The sequence below is a fragment of the Mauremys mutica genome, chromosome 3, assembly GCF_020497125.1.
Source record: "Mauremys mutica isolate MM-2020 ecotype Southern chromosome 3, ASM2049712v1, whole genome shotgun sequence".
Lineage (NCBI taxonomy): Eukaryota > Metazoa > Chordata > Testudines > Geoemydidae > Mauremys > Mauremys mutica.
The window spans coordinates 153388642-153407799 of record NC_059074.1 but is presented as its reverse complement, the minus strand read 5'-3'; the positions used below and the strand labels follow the sequence as shown (position 1 = coordinate 153407799).

Below are 19158 nucleotides of genomic sequence, written 5' to 3'. Positions count from 1 at the left end.
AAACAAGACTGACTGTACAGCTGTACTTCCCTAAATAAGTATGCCAACTGCTTTCAACACATTGGGACACAGTACCAGGGTATTTGCATTGTGGCAGCAGTTATGATTGATGATCCGCACAAACCTGATCTGTTGCAAAGAGGATGTAGCACAAACCACAAAGAAACCAGACACTTCAGCCTGTGTTTGGCACAATACCCTGGATACAGGAGATCCTGATCATTTCGGCCTACCTTTTTCTACTGCCAGATTTTGCAATCTTCCTTTGCAGAATTATTCTGCCTTGTAAAGATAAACAGATCTGGCAACAGACTTCGGGGAGTTTTTACAGATTTCTGCTTGCCTACAGTGGCAGGCTTCCCCCATAGTGGTCACAGACTTATTTATTGAACTCTAAAATTATTAACCCTTTCTTGTGCCCATTGGCACAAAGCTTTATTGTGCAAGCCATAATATTGTTTTATGCTATGAATGATTCATAAGCATTTTTAAACTCATAATGCTAAGAAGAATTAACACTTCAGTTCATCAATTATTATTAATAATCTGAAAAATCAATTTGTCTGAATACTTATTTGCATCACATTCCTTATTCAATCAGTGTATAGGTTAACAACATGATTATATGCAGGTATTGGCTGTTTTGGTTTTTTAAATCATGGAAACTGGAAACATGGTGAATGAAGAAAAGCTGATTTGATGGCATTTCCATCTTAATACCAAAGTTCAATGCACACGCCACAAAGGTAAGTAAGAAGGGCACTTCCACGCACACACTTCCAAACCTAGGCTTACTACCTGTGTTTACCACTATAGACTTTGTACGCCTACTTCCTTGAACATGGCTTGCTTGTTTGTGAAATCTTCCCTCATCAGGAACAACTCTGGTCTCTCTGTACTCAAAAACACTCACTTTTTTTAAATCTCTCAATTAACTGTTTGAAAATAGAGCTCTGCAGGTGACACATGAGGGAGCTATTATATTCCCACAGAAACAATGGTAACATTCTCAATCTTGCTGTTGCACTATTAAGATCCTTCAGTGCAATCTGGCAGTGGCCACAAAGCAAGTCTTTAACATTGTTTTACGGCACTTAATATATGGAAGTAGGTTTTACGGCACTTAAAATGGGGTTGAACTTTCCACCCTGGATATTGGAGAATTTTATTATTATTTTTAGCTAAAAATTGACATCTCTCTAAACAGAGAGGCTACAGTGTACACAAAAGGAACACTAGTCGACATAGTTGTCCTCTTCATATACTAGGAAAAAATACCACCATGTCCCAAAGTAGTACACCTCTACCCCGATATAACGTGACCCGATATAACACGAATTCGGATATAACACGGTAAAGCAAGGCTCTGGGGGGGCGGGGCTGCACACTTCAGCAAGTTCAATATATGGGTTTCACCTATAACATGATAAGATTTTTTGGCTCCCGAGGACAGCATTATATCGAGATAGAGGTGTATGTACTGAAGGGGTTAGGCTAAATTCATGTTGGAAATATCCACATTTATGATGCTCCAGTGTGTTCTCTGTAATCTCTAGCATCCAAGATTCTATTTTCATCTTTCTGAAAACTTCTACCCATATTTCTGTGATGAATCCTGAGCAACATTTTGGTACTTTTAGAACAGCAGATTAAATATACACTTCATCCTGACAGTCATGTTGGAGTCTAGGCGGACTATAATCACAAAAATAGAAAAACAAACAATTTCATGGCCTACCTAAAGCAAATTCCTGGAATGATAGATTTTGCTGTAAATGTCAAACTACCATTAAAATATTTGTAATAATATAGAATGTTAACTCTGTTGATTGCTGTTTGTAAAAGGAGTATGGATTCTAAGGTACTGTGCAATCAGATAAAAAGTCCTAATGCATACTGAAGTACAAAGAAATTCTCCTCAGCATTTAAACTGTACCACATACTCTCTAGATCAGTGTGATTACCAGAGTACAAACAACATGTTTTGTGAATAAAATAGGTACTATCCATCTGCTTATTGACTGACCTAAATAAAAAAAAATGACCCACCTCTAATTACTAAATAAAATTTGAGAGGGAATGATGAATTTCAGAAATGGCAAGTGAAAACTTTACAGATAAAAGCAAAGCTACAATAAGCCAAGCCAGTAGACCACACTGAAATGATACAGTGTTCCAACTTGAAGACCTGAGGAAATTAGGGTGCAGCAAGCTAGAGTGTGAACTGACAGCACACTGGCTACTCCACACTATCTCCCCAAGTGAACATTCTTGCTATGTACCAAAAGTGCCCTCAGGCAGTTTAGCTTAGTACAAGAGTGTTCACATAGGGAGTTAGTGCAGAGTAACTTGTGCACTGTAAATTCACACCATAGCTTGCTGCACACTAACTTCCCATGTAGAGAAGCCCTTAGGTTATATAGCTGCACCTCCTACCAAGTCCAGCTTTGGGCTAGCCACTGCCTCGGTTTCTTCTCACTGAGGCCTGGTCTACACTACACGTTTAAACCGATTTTAGGAGCGTTAAACCGATTTAACGCCGCACCCGTCCACACTAAGAGGCCCATTATATCGATATAAAGGGCTCTTTAAAACGGTTTCTGTACTCCTCCCCAACGAGAGGAGTAGCGCTAATATCGGTATTACCATATCGGATTAGGGTTAGTGTGGCCGCAAATCGATGGTATTGGCCTCCGGGCGGTATCCCACAGTGCACCACTGTGACCGCTCTGGACAGCAATCTGAACTCGGATGCAGTGGCCAGGTAGACAGGAAAAGACCCGCGAACTTTTGAATATCATTTCCTGTTTGCCCAGCGTGGAGCTCCGATCAGCATGGGTGGCGATGGGGGAGGGATAGCTCAGTGGTTTGAGCATTGGCCTGCTAAATCCAGGGTTGTGAGTTCAATCCTTGAGGGGGCCACTTAGGGATCTGGGGCAAAAATCAGTACTTTGGTCCTGCTAGTGAAGGCAGGGGGCTGGACTCAATGACCTTTCAAGGTCCCTTCCAGTTCTAGGAGATTGGTATATCTCCTATTCTATTCTATTATATTATATAGTCCCAAATCCAAAAAGAACTCCAGCATGGACCGTACGGATGTGATCGCTGTATGGGCAGACAAATCTGTTCTATCAGAGCTCCGTTACAGAAGATGAAATTCCAAAGCATTTTTAAAAAATCTCCTGACAGAGGCCACAGCAGGGACTCAGCACACTGCTGCGTGACAAGCGTAACGGAAAGCCACAGAATCAAATGGACGCTCATGGAGGGAGGGAGGGGGGACTGAGGACTCAAGCTATCCCACAGTTCCTGCAGTCTCCGAAAAGCATTTGCATTCTTGGCTGAGCTCCCAATGCCTGTAGGGCCAAACACATTGTCCGGGGTGGTTCAGGGCATAGCTCGTCAATTTACCCCCCTCACCCACCTCCAGAAGTAAAAGGGAAAAAAATCGTCTCTTGACTCTTAAATGTCACCCTATGTCTACTGAATGCTGCTGGTAGACGCGATGCTGCGGCAGTGAATTGTAGTATCCTCTTTCCCCCTCCCTGGTGGCAGATGGTGCAGTATGACTGATATCTGTCATCATCATCAGCCTTGTGGCAGATGGTGCAGTGCAGAAGGACTGGTATCCGTCATCATCATCAGCCCATGAGTGCTACTACTTCCCTGTAGATGGTACAGAATGGCTGGTAAACGTCTTCATCATAGCAACAGGGGGCTGAGCTCCATCAGCCCCCGCCCTTCATGTGTAAAGAAAAGATTCTGTTCTGCCTGGACTATCATAGCAGTGGGATGCTGGGCTCCTCTCCCCCACACTGCTTAATGTCCTGTCTGGACTATCATAGCAGCTGGAGGCTGCCTTCCCCTCATTTTCATCTCACTAACAAGTCACTGTTTCTTATTCCTGCATTCTTTATTACTTCATCACACAAATGGGGGGACACTGCAATGGTAGCCGAGGAAGGCTGGGGGAGGAGGGAAGCAACAGGTGGGGTTGTTGCAGGGGCACCCCCTGTGAATGGCATGCAGCTCATCATTTCTGCGGGATCTGACACGGAGCAGCTGTGCTTTCTGATTCTCTGATACACTGGTTCTCTAGTACACTTGCCCCATACTCTAGGCAGGACTGATTCTATTTTTAAATACCAAAAAGGAGGGATTGACTCGGGGAGTCATTCCCATTTTTGTCTTTTGCGCCCCCGGCCGACCTCAGCCAGGGGCACCCATGATAGCAGCAGAGAGTACAGTACAGAAGGACTGGTAACCATCATCTCATTGTCAATTTACAATGGAAGCAGATGGTACAGAACGGTTGATAACCATCTCTGCTATCATGCAAAAGCAAATGAATGCTGCTGTGTAGCGCTGCTGAATCGCCTCTGTCAGCAGCATCTAGTACACATACGGTGACAGTGACAAAAGGCAAAACAGGCTCCATGGTTGCCATGCTATGGCATCTGCCAGGGCAATCCAGAGAAAAAGGGCGCGAAATGATTGTCTGCCGTTGCTTTCCCAGAGGAAGGAGTGACTGACGACATTTACCCAGAACCACCCACGACAATGATTTTTGCCCCATCAGGCACTGGGATCTCAACCCAGAATTCCAAGGGGCGGGGGAGACTGCGGGAACTATGGGATAGCTATGGAATAGCTACCCAAGTGCAACGCTCCAGAAATCGATGCTAGCCTCGGACCGTGGACGCACACCACCGAATTAATGTGCTTAGTGTGGCCGCGTCACTCAATTTTATACAATCTATTTTACTAAACCAGTTTATGTAAAATCGGAATAATCCCATAGTGTAGACGTACCCTTAGACTGAACCTCCCAACCTCTCAGCTTGTTTTGGTTGCAATGATAACTTGCTGCAGAGACCTGGCTATTTAGCTAAGTCATCAAAGAAAAAGTGCCTCTCTCAGGATATCCAAGTCCAAAACAAACACAAAAGCGTCTTCTGTCCCCCTAGTCTCAAGTTGGGCCCAGGCACTCCTTGGTCCTTTGAGTCTCTACCAAGCAGCAGCTCCCCATGGGTTCATACCTGCATTCTCCCTTCTCCCCCTCAGGCTCACCACAGGCTTCTGTCTTATCTCCATCCCAGAATTCCTGATTTAGCCACACAACCTATCATGTGACTTAGCTCATGCAGGTGGAGAAAATAAGTGTTACAAGTGGGACATGACCAATCATGCTTAAAGGGCAAGTCACCCTGTGACAGGCTATAAGAATTGATTTGAGACAGACACATGGACACTTCTTGATCATTACAGCTGAATGAACACTACATGAAATTCCATGGAAGTGTGATCGTCACAAGTCAGATACATTTATGGAAGCAAAATCACCACCATGAAACAATAATGCAAGTTTTTATATGCATTTGATAGCCAAGATAGATTAGTCACTTTATTATTGCTTTGAAGTTATCCCTCCTCACAACTTCTACCATTCTTCACCTGCAGCTGAATGGAAACGGAGAAGATGAAAAAATTCTTTCCTGTCTTCTAAAAACATGAAAGGAAATATTCTCATATCTAATTTTTACACCCAAATACCCATTCAACAATGGGAGGGTCAAACAAACCAACATCTATCACTAGAAATGGCATTTAGAAAGGAAGATTTGATAGCCAAATGAGCTCTGAAAGTATTAAATCACTAAAACCAAATTCCACTGCTTCACCCAGCATGACAATCTGTGCTAGTTATTTGTGTCTCTATACAGTATAACAAATACTGTAGCAGTAAGAAAATCCTCACTACCAGAGAGGAAATCAGTATTGTCAACCCAAAGCATTCCAAGAGCATGAGTCTGGCCTCCAAAAATTATGACTGTCTTAATCACAACATTTTAAAAAATAATAAATTTGTGTGTCTTTTTATGTTTTCAACTTTTTCTCTGCATCTATGAAAACTAGAAACTTATTTTTTTTAAATGAAAGCCAAGATTTTCATGTAGTCACATGATTCCAGAAGTTGGAGCTTTATGATGACACCAAATATCACAAGATTCATGATAAAATGGCAAAGTTTGAAACACTGGGAAATATTAAGTTGCTAGCACAGAGCACTGTGACTGACATAAAACCGGGTGAGAGAAGTAGAGAATGGGTGATATAAATGGCTTTAACTTACATTTGAGTGTTTCTCCAGCATATGGGATATGCAACTTAAACCGATCACAGCTGGGTCCAGGCGTCAAAGAGGTACAGCTAAAAATGAAAACAAGGAAAGGAATTTCTAAACAATAGTGATAGACAGTAACAATGCTTAACAAGATACAAATGAGATGAGTGAGCCCTACCCAGATGGTATAGCAGAAATTCTTATGGAAAGGCTGATAGTGTCCTGCTCTCCTCACATTTCTGGAAAAACAGAAAGATTAAGTGGGGAGGGAGGAGTAAGCCACAATGCTGAAAGTTCATTCCATTCCATTCAGTCCATCCATAAATTCACACAAAAATTTGAGACATCTAGACCTGTCCCAATAAACAACAGTTTCTCTACCAGTCTGAAGCACCAAAGGATCTCCCAGGAAAACAGCTCCCTGATTTGAGACACCTCACAATGACATACTTTAATCAGCCTCCAAAACCCACCAAACTCTCTAACTCATGTAGTACAGAAACAGTCAGCTCTCCTTGACTTACTCAACAGTACAACAGACTTGTACTGCCTGTCTCCATCTTTGAAGAAACTGAGCTGCACTGTGAATTTAAATGAAGTAAAAATTCACCGTCATTTTTACCCATTTTATAGCTGGGGAAAATAAAACAGAGAGATTAAATGATCTGCCCCAAACCAAAGTAAATTAGTGACATAGCTGGGATTAGAAATCAGGTGTTCCAGGTTCCCATTCCCATGGTCTAACAACACTAGTGATTGCACCATGTCATTTAAGAAAAAAATATTTTAATGTGCGTGTACAAAATTATTTTTATTACTGTAGCACTTAAAGGCTCCAACTGAGATTGTGTCTTATTGTGCTAGGCACTTTACAGATGCATACTAAGTCAGTCCCCTGCTCCAAAGAGCTGGCAGTCTAAACAGACAAGGCAGACAAAAGGTGAGAAGGGAAACAGAGGCCTAGAGAAGTGAAGTGACTTGCCCAAGGTCACACATGAGATCAGTGGTAGAGTCACAAATACAACCCATGTCTCCTGAGTCCCAGTGCAGTACCCTACTGACCACCTTTTCAAAATGGAAAAACAGGACATATGCAGGAGCCCCACCCCCTCTGTGGCCCTGCCCCCTACTCCTCCTCTTCCCCCAAGACCCCGCCCCTGCCAGAGTTGGGCAGTGATAAGAGCCCAAAAGCAGCCCCTGGCCCGTGTCCCAACCCCAAGGGCAGGTGGAGGGTCCAGGGCTCCACACAACTGCCCAGGCTCCCAGGGAAGCTCTTTGCACTGCCCAGCTCTGGGCCTCGGAGGGAAGAGGAAGAACAGGTCGTGGAGCCTTATGGTGAGCAAGGGCTAAGGCCCACTCAGCACCCCCCCCACACACACACACCAGGAAGAGGCTGGCACCACCCCTGAGCCTTGGGCAGCTGTATAGCAGCACCGCAGGGAATCCGGGACAAATGCTGTCCCGGTGTCATTCAGCCTGGGACCAGGGCTTGAAATGTACATTTTGGGACTGTTCTGCCCAATTAGGGATGGGTGGTCACCCTACTACCCACTGGCTCATGTGCATAACTAAAACGTGGGAAGTAGGATAGCACAGGGACACCTTACCCTGCATAGCGAGAGCTATGTAGATGCAAAATTATACTGGTCTTGCAGCAGAAGAGAGGTCAGAGTGAGTACTGTATATAGCTAAGTGCCTCATTGGCATATTGAGAATGGTGCTTAAGCTCATTTCTCCTAAAATAGACATTCCTAAACTTTTTTTGCTGTGTCCCCCTTTCTCCATGGACCGTCCCTCCTTCCCCGATGCCTACCCATCCAGGGCAGAAAGTGACTCACTGAGAACAGGTGGCTCACTTCTGGGGTAGTGGCATGATCCGGCTGACTCCATCCCCAGAGGAACCTATGGCAGCATGGAGTGGAACGGGATTCTTTGCCCTCCCTCCCCCATTCCCAGAGCCTCTCACTCTCACACCCACAGGTTCCAGAGAGTAAATACACAAGGACTGCAGCCATGGGCCAGGTCTGGGCAGTAGCAGGGAGAGCAAGCAAGAAATCCCCAGTGGTCAAGTGGGGAGGAGGGGAAGAGGAGCAGGCTGCTGCCAGGGCAGGGTGTGGCTGTGCTTCCCCTCATCTGCTGGAGACTCCCCTATGAGTTCTCCCTGCTACTGCCCTGCTCTGGCCCAGACACCCAGCCAGCCACAGCCCCACATCCCATCACATGCTTCCCAGTATCCTCACTGCACCTCCCCCAGCACAAGGGGACATGCCCCGCAGTTTGAAAACCAATGTCCTAAAACACATCCATTCTCTCCCTGCACCCCACCTGTTTTACCTTGCACTCAGAAAGCTAAGTTGAGGACATGCAGGGACTTCAGACTGACTTTTGCTCACCATGCTACATCTATTGTTTAACCTTATTTGTGCCCATGTGTAGCCTCCTCCTTGTGTTCTCTGCTATGCACAGAGGGCTTGATTCAATGGGTATGGGATCAGGCTCCAAGAGAGGACTTTCAGGATCAAAGTCTCAATGTAGTCAGAGTAAGAAAATACCATAGTTGTGGGGTTTGCTTGTTTGCTTTTTAAGACGATATATTGTTCTTATTTGCGCAGGTAAGAACATCAAGGTAGAAAGGAATGCTCAGTGTCAGTGCATACACAGCTATGACTAGAAACATAACAGTTCTCTCCTCTGATTATGAGTATCTTAGCCTATAGTTTCAAAGCATTTCTAAGACACTCATCACCATAGCATCTAAACCAAACCCTCATAAATGAGTGAAAAAAAAAAAAAGATTATTTTGGAAGCTTCTGCACTAACACATCAACAGCAGTTAATATTTAATGGAAATTTATTTTGAAATATCACAGGTCATAGGGGTCCTGTCACCTTTACCATTAAGACAATATATTTTGGTAGCTTTTAAAACGTGCATCAAAATTTCTGATTTTGCAAATACAACCTTTACTTTTAGCGCACTAAACAATTTGGAAATACTTGAGGGAAAAGTACAATATACAATTACATTAAAATAAAAGAGTGATCTGATTATATGAATGTCCCTAAAAGCAACACTAAGTATTTTTCCTAGGTTATTATAGCTCACTTAGCATGTTTTTAAATTTTATGGGTTTAGAAGTGATGGAAAGTGACAGCTTTCACAGTCATTTTTTTAGCAAATTACCCCTTTTTGACTAGGCTACACAAGAGATTTCAAACACTGTGATTGGCTGAGTAACTAAGCAAAAATCTTTCAGAGGTGCATCTAAACGGAACTAGTTACTTCTCACTAACAGAAAGGGAAAAAAACACTATAAAACAATTCACAATTTTGATACAGAAAGTCTAATGGAAAAAAACAAAACTTTTAAATAATTTTCTCAATAGGACAAGTGCTTACATACCATCTGAAGCTGAAATTAAAGTGCTGAATGTATCAACTAGTTTGTCACAAGAGATGCTAACGCAAGTCAAAAAGAATGGAATGGAACAAAACTGGATATACAAGCAGCCCATCCTGCATGCCAATGCAAGGGAATCAAGAGATGTAAGTCACACTCTTACTGCCTTGCGCTGATGTGGCATACCACTGCTTCAAGTGCCCTGCTATGTCAGGTTGCCAGGAAGAAGCATGGTCTTGGCCCTGACTCCTCTAGGCTAGGCTTCACTGGCATACTGGGGAGAGTACACTGCACCAGCTATAGACATGTCAACAGTGTACTCCCCTCTAGAGGGGTGAGGCTATGGGAAGTCCCAGAGTTACAATCTCCCTCTAGGCTGCTCCAAAGGCTTTGCAACAATGAACCACTCCCTTCCACTCCCCAACCCCACCCTGTCCCCCGGGCAGACTGTAAACTTATCACATAGCCCTTAATTATTTAGGCACCAATCCTGCAAGCACGCACACATGGAATAGTCTCACTGAATTTAAGAGGGCTAATCATTTGGGCAGGTGCAGGATTGGAGTTTTAATTGATCATCTTCAGGCATTTTAAAGAAAAAACAAGGTACTTAAATACTTTCAGGTAACTAAAATAGACAAAATAACATTTTATATTGCCATTTCTGATAAACACTAACTATTCCAAAGTATTGATAGGTACCAATTATACTTTATTCCAGAAGACCCAATTTCAGTCAAGACCATGAAGAAAAAAATAAAAACCAAAACACACAAAGATTCTTAACCTTAATTGAGATTAAATAAAGGACCTATCAGATATTAAACTGATAAGAACAGATTTAAAAGTTTATTAGAGAATATTTGAAAATAAACGATTCAGAGAGTTTGAAACGTCAGATATTGGTCATCGGGGGTGACATACAGAGTATAGGGGGATGCTAGTATTTTGGTATTGGACAGCACATAACATATACAGTCTGCAGTGTCCCCAATGCGGGGTATATGGTGGGTGAGTTCAAGATACAGTCCAGAGGCAGTGGGGGTACATCACTCATACGTACAGGTTATAGACAGTCGTGGGCATAAATAAATAAGCGGACTGAATAACACTACACTTTGATCTTAGCTCCAAGGAGCTTACTACCTTCTTCAGCTGTCTCTCTGCTTCAAGTTTTCCCATGTGGCCAGACAAACCAGTACCTGTGCTGTCTGCTGATGACATTGTGTTAGTGGCCAAACAAAAGGCTGTAGACTCATCTATTAAATGGTGTCTGTCAGCCAGTTTGTAAGTAAAATGGTTGTTGCCAGATGACTGAACAACCATCACAACGTAACAAAAAAAAAGAGAAACATGCAGCCCAGTCACCAGAGCTCCTCTTGCCTCTTTGTTGCATATAATTATCTTTGTTTAAAATCACGTGCGGGCCTGAAGAAAGCAATGCACTTGAATATACACCAAAAATGAAAATAATGATTTTAGATTCTAAGGCCAGAAGAGACCACTGCAATCATCTAGTCTGATCTCCTGGATAGCACAGGCCATACAACTTCACCAAAGTAATTCCTGGAGTAGAGCTTTTAGAAAAACATCCCATCTTGATTTAAAAATTGTCAGTGATGAAACAATTTATCAAGGGTCACTGTGGATTCTCCAACCAGTAAAATTTTACACCTTTTTTCCAGTCTGATGTCCAAGTCATTAAAGTAAGTGTTATGTGTGTTGTTCTTTTGTCAATATACAGTAGTTAAGATTATAACCAAGTTACAGTATGATCTGTAGTTTTAAATCCAACACACATGAAGGCATGGTCTTGCCTGAAAATTGCTAAATTTACTCCAAATACTAAAGAGAACTATTCTACAAAGTCTGAAGAAAATTATTCTAAAAGTTTCTGAATTATAGGTCATTAACATGTTACCATGCTTTGAAGGGGACTTGTATTTAATGTTACTTTGTAGTCCTCTAATTAAAAAAGTACTTGTTATCAACCCTTCACCATTCAGTTACACCTCACTGAAAATGTGCGCAGCAGCTATGTTTGAAGAAAATAGCTGTATTTAACCAAAGCTGTTAACTGCTATACCTAAGTGCAATAGCTACAGTTTGCGTTCGGTATAAATAGCTTGCTTTCTGGTGGCGTGTTACAGGTTAGAGAGAACATAAGGGTCTTTCTAACGTTTGCCACTGAACCAGAGGTCCTCCCTTTGCTCAAAGTAGTAAAGGCTTATAAATTCTGGAATTAAATGACTAGCATTCTAAATCCTGGCTCTGCAGGTTGGCGTGATTCATCTAACAATTGTTTCTGTAGCAATAAATTGGTTGCAAAATGACACCCTTTGTGTGTGCGTACGTGTACACACAAAAAATGGAAAACATGATCAAACTGTTTTTGAGCTACAGGCCACTAAGAGTTACCCTAAATATGGAGCCAGATTTCACAACAGCCTGGCTCCAGCCAATACAAGGTTAGCATCACTATGTAAAACTGAAAATAAAGTGTAATCGCTAATTACCTGCAGGCCAAAGACGCTCACCATGTAGATTCTTGTAGTACCGATTTGTTTTATAGATGCTCACAATTAAGGTTACCTACCACTTTCCACTGCAAGTCCCTGTTTTCAATTGCTTATGATTTTGCCATACTCCAACTGTTCAGGCTAAAATTTCTCATCCCAGGAGAGAGCCTCAGGCTTTTAATTTTTGTTTTTGTGGTTGTTTATTAAAACAGCTAAAACAGTTCAGCCATTTCCCACAATGAGATTGGAGAAATATACATTATTATGACCACGCTGAAGTCTTACAACTATTTCACTGAGAAGGTCAAGTGCCTCTATGCTTTGGAGCAAAGGCTTGGAATTTGACGGAGGGGTCTGGACATGCATTGTGCTGGCCCAGTGAAAATCTGCCCAAATTTGGCCAAGCTATATAGCTTTCTGAAAAATCCCACTGGATACATGCTCACTACAGGTTAGAGTATGGCAGCTAAATTCCCCATGCCTTCAACTGCTCCTACATAGGAGTGGACTGTGCATGTGCCATTCCCACAGAACAACTGAGCATGCAGCAAAGGCTGAGCAGAACTTTTCCTTACTCCTCCTGGCTGCCACGACTATTGTGGCACTGGGCATGGAAGCTGACAGGAAGACTCTCTCTCTGACACTCTCAGTTTTCCCTCACTAGGTGCCCAGACAGTATGGAGGAGAAGAAAGTAGCCTGACACAGATGAATATCAATGAGAAGCCGGGGTGGGGGGGGAGGAGGAGGAGGATAGGAGCAGGGAGTGGAGGCAGGGGCAGGAACATGGAGAGCAGACCAAAGGGTAAAGACAGGAACTAGGGGATGAAGAGGAATAGAAGCAGGTAAGGAAACAGGAACAGGAGCTCAAATAAGAAGACAAGGAGAGGAGCAGAGGGAGAGGGAGAGGCAGCAGTTCAGGAGGGATGGCAGGAATAGAAGCAGAGGGCATTTGCCCATGGAATCTTAGTTCAGCCCCCTTGTGTGTATGCATTATGGTACAGTATTTAAAACTGTCAAATCAGGAAGAGGAGGTGAATGAGGCATTTCTGGAACAACAACAAATATATCTAAAACACAAGACTTGATAGTAATGGCAGACTTTAACCGCCCAGACATCTGTTGGAAAAGTATTACAGCAAAAAACACAACATTTTCAGTAAGCTCTTGGTATGCAATTTTTTGTTCAAGAAAGTGGAGGAAATAACCAGGGAACAGCCCTTTTAGACTTCATTCTGACCAACAAGAGGAATTCGTAGCGCATCTGAAGATGGAAGGCAATTCATGTGAAAGTGATCATGAAATGACAGATTTCATGATTCTAAGGAAAGGAAGGAGTGAGAGCAGCAAAATAAAGGCAATGGACTTCAAAAAAGAGCTCTCCAACAAGTCAGAGACTGGTAGGTAAGGCCCCATGGGAAGAAAATTTAAGGGAAAAAGGATCCCAGGAGAGCTGATAGTTTCTCAAGGAAACAGTTTGCAGTTGTGCTTTTAATATGATCCCGGTGAGAAGGAAAGACAGGAAGAGGCCAATATGGCCCTGTCAGGACTCTTCAGTGACCTGCAGAACGAAAGGGAATCCTACAAAAAGTGGAAACATGGACAGATTGCTAAGGAGGAGTACAAAAGATTAGCACAAGCAAGTAGGAACAGTATCAGAAAGCCTAAGGGCTTGGCTACACTTGTGAGTTGCAGCGCTGGTGGAGGCTTTCCAGCGCTGCAACTTAGTAACTGTCCACACCTGCAAGGCACATCCAGCGCTGCAACTCCCTGGCTGCAGCGCTGGCTGAACACCTGGTCTGCTTGGGGTGTAGCAAGTGCAGCGCTGGTGATCCAGCGCTGCTCGTCAAGTGTGGACACACACCAGCGCTGTTATTGGCCTCCAGGGTATTAGGAGATATCCCAGAATGCTTTTAAGTAAATTACTCTCTTTGTTTTGTTATGCAGCCTCTCTTTGTTTTGTTGTGAACTCAGAGCTCCGGAGCTCCCGGAGCTGCTTATCTAAACAAACACAGCTCCTGTTTGCTGTGATCAATCTGTAAGTGACTGAACAATCAAATGAGATAACCCCCTGCCTACCTCATTCACAGGGGTTGAGTGTTTGTTTGATGAGAGAAACGGGGGGGGGGGGAGAAAGGGAGTCCGTGCTGCTTATCTGGTCTGCAGGCTGTTTGCAATTAAGGGTAAGGGATTGGGAAAATTTTCTGATTTTCAAGGCAGGGAGCTAATACACAGTGTCAGCTCCAAAAATCCACTCTCTCTCTCTCTCTCTCCCCGCTCCCTGTCACAATACACCCCACCCCCCTCTTTTGAAAAGCACGTTGCTGCCACTTGAACGCTGGGATAGCTGCCCATAATGCATCACTCCCAACAGCGCTACAAATGCTGCAAATGTGGCCACACTGCAGCGCTGGTAGCTGTCAGTGTGGCCACACACCAGCGCTGTTCCTACACAGCTGGATGACCAGCGCTGTAAATTCCCAGCGCTGCAACTCTCAAGTGTAGCCAAGCCCTAAGGCCCAAAATGCATTACACCTAGCAAGGGACATAAAAGGCAATAAGAAAAGGTTCTTGAAATACATTAGCAGCAAGAGAAAGATGAAGGAAAGTGAAAATCCTCTACTTAGCGGGGAAGGAGAGCTAATAACTGATGACATCAAGAAAGCTGAAGTATTTTATACCTATTTTGCTTCACTCTTCACTAAAAAGGTTAATGGTGACTAGATACCCAACACAATTAATATTAAACAAGGAGGAAAGCAAGCCAAATTAGGGAAAATCAGGTTAAAGAATATTTAGACAAGTTAGAGCAAAGGTTCTCAAACTGGGGATCACGACCCCTCAGGGGGTCACAAGATTATTACCTGGGGGGTCACGAGCTATCAGCCTCCACCCCAAACCCTGCTCCATCTCCAGCATTTATAATAGTGTTAAATATTTTTTAAAAGTGTTTTTAATTTATAAAGAGGAGTCACACTCAGATGCTTGCTTTGTGAAAGGGGTCATCACTACAAAAGTTGAGAACCACTGAGCTAGATGTATTCAAGTTGGCAGAGCCTGATGAAACTAATCTTATGGTACTTCGGGAACTAAATGAAACAATTTCAGAACTGTTAGCAATTATCTTTGAGAACTCCTGGAATCTGAGTGAAGTCACAGAAGACTGGTGAAGGGCAAAGATAGTATCTACTTTTAGAAAAGGGTACAAAGAGGACACAGGGAATTATAGATCAGTCAGCCTAACTTAGATACCTGGAAAGATAGTGAAACAAATTATTAAACAATCAATTTGTAGGCACCTGGAAGTGTAAGATCTGAGGTCTTCTGCAGTAAAAAAAAAAAAAAAAACCATGAGCAAAATTGCAGAGTTGCATCCTCACATTCCATCTAAATTGCATCAAACAATGTAATATCGGGCTGATAAGAAGGCACTTCAGTCCTTCAGTACCCACCATCATCAGATAAAGAAACAGATCTTAAGATGTTTAAAGAAAACTTTGATAGCATTTTGTCTGGGAAGAAACCACTTATCAATAGCTGTGATTGTGAAATCTATACTCCTATTGTTCTGCCTTTATGGTCCCCACTGGTGGTAATACTGCTGAAAAGGATCTGGGCGTTATTTAATTTGTGATCCATTATATGAGTCAACAATGTGATGCAGCTTATGCTCCAATACGTCTGTTAGTCTATAAGGTGCCACAGAATTCTTTGTCACTAAATAATATATAGAGGTGAGAAATAACAGACCTCACCCCTATTGTCCCTCTGCAAATTTGTGTACAGAGTCAATCCCTTACCGCTCTCTAAAAGTGCAAAGTTTCAAAAAGTTCAGTGAATAGAAGATTGTTGGTGGCGGAATAGATCTGGACAAGGAGAAGAAGTCTGGAGATCAATGTGAGAAGGGAGGGACAGGCGGTAGAAACAAAAGTGAAACTGTTTGAGCAGCATAGTCCAGAAATCTTGAGGTCTGAGTGTAGCCTTCATTGATTTGAGATCTACCATACCAGCCTCTCACTAGAAGAGAAAACCTATAATGGCAGCAGGCCGTAAAAGAGATCCAGTTTGGGAATATTTTAATGAAGATCCTCTACCTCTACCTGGGTAAGACAGGCACGCAAGCAAAATGCAAAGAGTGCAACAAAGAAATGCAAGGCCTGGTTGCCCAAATGAAACAACATCATGAGAATTGTTCCTTCTCAGGAGGAAGCTACACTGAAGATGATGAAAGGAACGTCTGAACATGCAGGATCTTCAGGTTGGTAAACTTTTTTATTTCATACTTCTCTCTTAAGGACTGCCTGTCTTCCTTCTGACTATTCTTGAATTCTCATGTCTGAGCAAAAAATATAGTTGTTACTCCATGGTATTATCATTTTAGATGCAGTTGTGATAAAAAAATAAACAGCTGAAATAGGCAGATCTTCCTTTTACAATTTCACCTTTAAAGTTGTACTGAGTGTAGTGTCAGTGAATGCAATGAGTAATACTAAATGAGCAGTATGGTAATAGTAATTAAATAACTGCATTGACTTATTTTGTTTAGGAGAATCCATCCTCAACATACAGGACTCTGAAGACTATCCACCTTCAAGATCACCATTATTTTATAGTTTCTGAGTTATCTGCCAATAATAGTGTTTCAGTCACATCATGTATGTCACATAGTCACAGTATATCACCTGTAGCAAAAAGAAAAAAAAAAATCTCCATCATCCAGAAACAGCCATAGACAAATTTGTGATAAGAACCAGCAGATTACAAAAAGAGGTAATTGATGAAAAAATTGCCTGGTTTGTTTATGCAACAAACTCTCCATTCTATATGACTGAGAACCCACATTTCATTAACATGGTTCAGTCATTAAGACCAGGATACAGTCCATCCAACAGAGCAGATGTCGCAGGCAAATTGCTGGATAAAGTGTATGAAAGAGAAATTGAGCAGTGTGCAAAAGATCTAGAGGGTGAAATTGTTAACCTGAGTCTTGATGGGTGGAGCAATGTCCACAATGATCCTGTTGTATGTGCTTGTGTGACAACAGAAGAAGGGAATGTCTTCCTTACAGAAACAATTGATACATCAGGAAATGCACACACAGCAGAATACTTACGAGAAGTAGCAGTAACAGCTATAACAAACTGAAAAAAAATTCAAATGTCTAGTACGTAGCTTGGTCACAGACAATGCTGCAAATGTATCCAAGATGAGAAGAAATTTAGAAAAGAGTGAAGAAAGTCCTAAGCTAATAACATACGGTTGCAGTGCTCATTTGATGCACCTCCTAGCCAAAGACTTTAGTGTTCCAGAAATAAAGGCTAATGTTGTTGAAATTGCAAAATACTTCCGTAACAACCACTGCAGCTGCTCTGAAAAAAAGTGGGAGGAACCAAGCTAACTCTCCCACAAGACGTGCGATGGAACTCATAGTGAACTGTTTTGAGCACTATATCAAGAACTGGCCTAATCTGATGACAGTTTGTGAACAAAATCGTGAAAAAATAGATGGCACTGCCACAGCCAAAGTTCTCAACACTGGCTTAAGAGAAATGTTGAACACATGCTAAGTACCCTGAAGCCTATTTCTGTAGCCTTGAACAAAATGCAGAGAAATAGCTGTTGTACTGCTGACGCTGTTAAAAATTTGGAAGGAACTGAGTGAGATCTTAAAAAGAGAAATATGCAATGACAGAGTTAAATTACAAACATTAAAAAAATGAATGGGACAAGCACTACCTCCAGCTCATTTTCTTGCAAATATTCTCAATACTCAGTACCAGGGTCAAACCTTAACTGCTGAAGAAGAGGAGTTGGCTATGACATGGACATCCAGCAATCATCCCTCCATAATGCCAACTATAATAAACTTCAGAGCTAAGGGTGAACCACTCAAGAAATATATGTTTGCTGATGATGTTTTAAAGAAAGTCACACCAGTGAACTAGTAGAAGTCACTTAAGCACTTAGATTCTGAGACTGTTGAAGTGATAATCTCACTTTTAACAGCAGTAGCTTCTTCTGCTGGTGTAGAAAGAATATTTTCTTCCTTTGGACTAATTCATTCCAAATTGGGAAATCGTTTTGGGACCGGAAAAAGCAGGAAAGCTTGTTTTTCCTTTTCCAGAGTATGAACAAACAGGAAAATGAAGGTGAAGATGACTGAGTTAGCTGCAGAAGCCAATATTTTAAGTTTCTCATGTTGACCTGGCTGACTTAGTCTATTTAATATTTTTTTTAATATTTTATTTAACTATTTTAGTTAAACAATTTTAACAAAAACAAACCTGATTTTTAAAAAACTTGAAAGTTTAACTAAATTCAAAAATTTATATGCTTGTTTGGTTAAAATATTATATGTTTGGTGCTGAAGAAAACAATCCAGAATACATAACATTGTTGTTTTATTTAACTAAAACAATTTAAATGTCTGTCTGGTGATGTTCTCCTCCTAATACAGAATGGCAAGAAAATCCTCCAAATATTAATTATTAACCTGTTGAATTGGAGGAGATAGTTCACCTCCCAGCGACGTCCTAAATATCTGCTTCAATTACCTTTGGTAAATGAAATAACCAAACAATCATTCATTTTCTGATATAGCTGTAAAACTAATCTGAAAAGTTTTCAAAATAAATCACTTAAAAATGTATAGTGTGTACCTTCTAAAAATGAAACCTACATCTATCTCTGAGTTGTGAAGAATATGAATTAAGGTTATAACAACCAACAAGAATGCACTTTTATATAGAAATCCATGATTAAATAGAGTCTTCCTGACTAGTGATTTGATTTAAATCAAATCCACCCTGGTTGCAATAAACTGCCCATAACCAGTACAGTAATCTTACTGTATGAGGGCAAACCAAGAATTTCAAATACCCGGCACAGGGAGGGGGGAATGTAGTTTCTTCTAAAGTAGCATCTATTTTGTCTACACGTTCATAAAATTGAAGTACATCTTACAAAGAAGAGGATGATGATGCATCCAAATTGTCATCTGCAGAGGTTTGAACATCTGGATACATATACGGTATAACCTGAGAGTTATGAACACCGCAGGAATGGAGGTTGTTCGTAACTCTGAAATGTTTGCAACACTGAACAAAACATTCTGAT

At 41.8% G+C, this 19158-nt stretch overlaps 1 protein-coding gene across 3 annotated transcripts in view; it reads right to left on the bottom strand.

Moving 5' to 3' along the window:
* The window catches only part of BABAM2 (BRISC and BRCA1 A complex member 2), a 331069-nt gene that overhangs the window by 275958 nt on the left and 35953 nt on the right, over window positions 1-19158 (bottom strand). For all 3 annotated transcript variants that reach the window (XM_045011497.1, XM_045011498.1, XM_045011496.1), the window contains exon 3: window positions 6134-6210. In XM_045011497.1, coding sequence (XP_044867432.1) covers window positions 6134-6210 — 77 coding nt within the window. The remainder of the gene's footprint in view (window positions 1-6133; window positions 6211-19158) is intronic.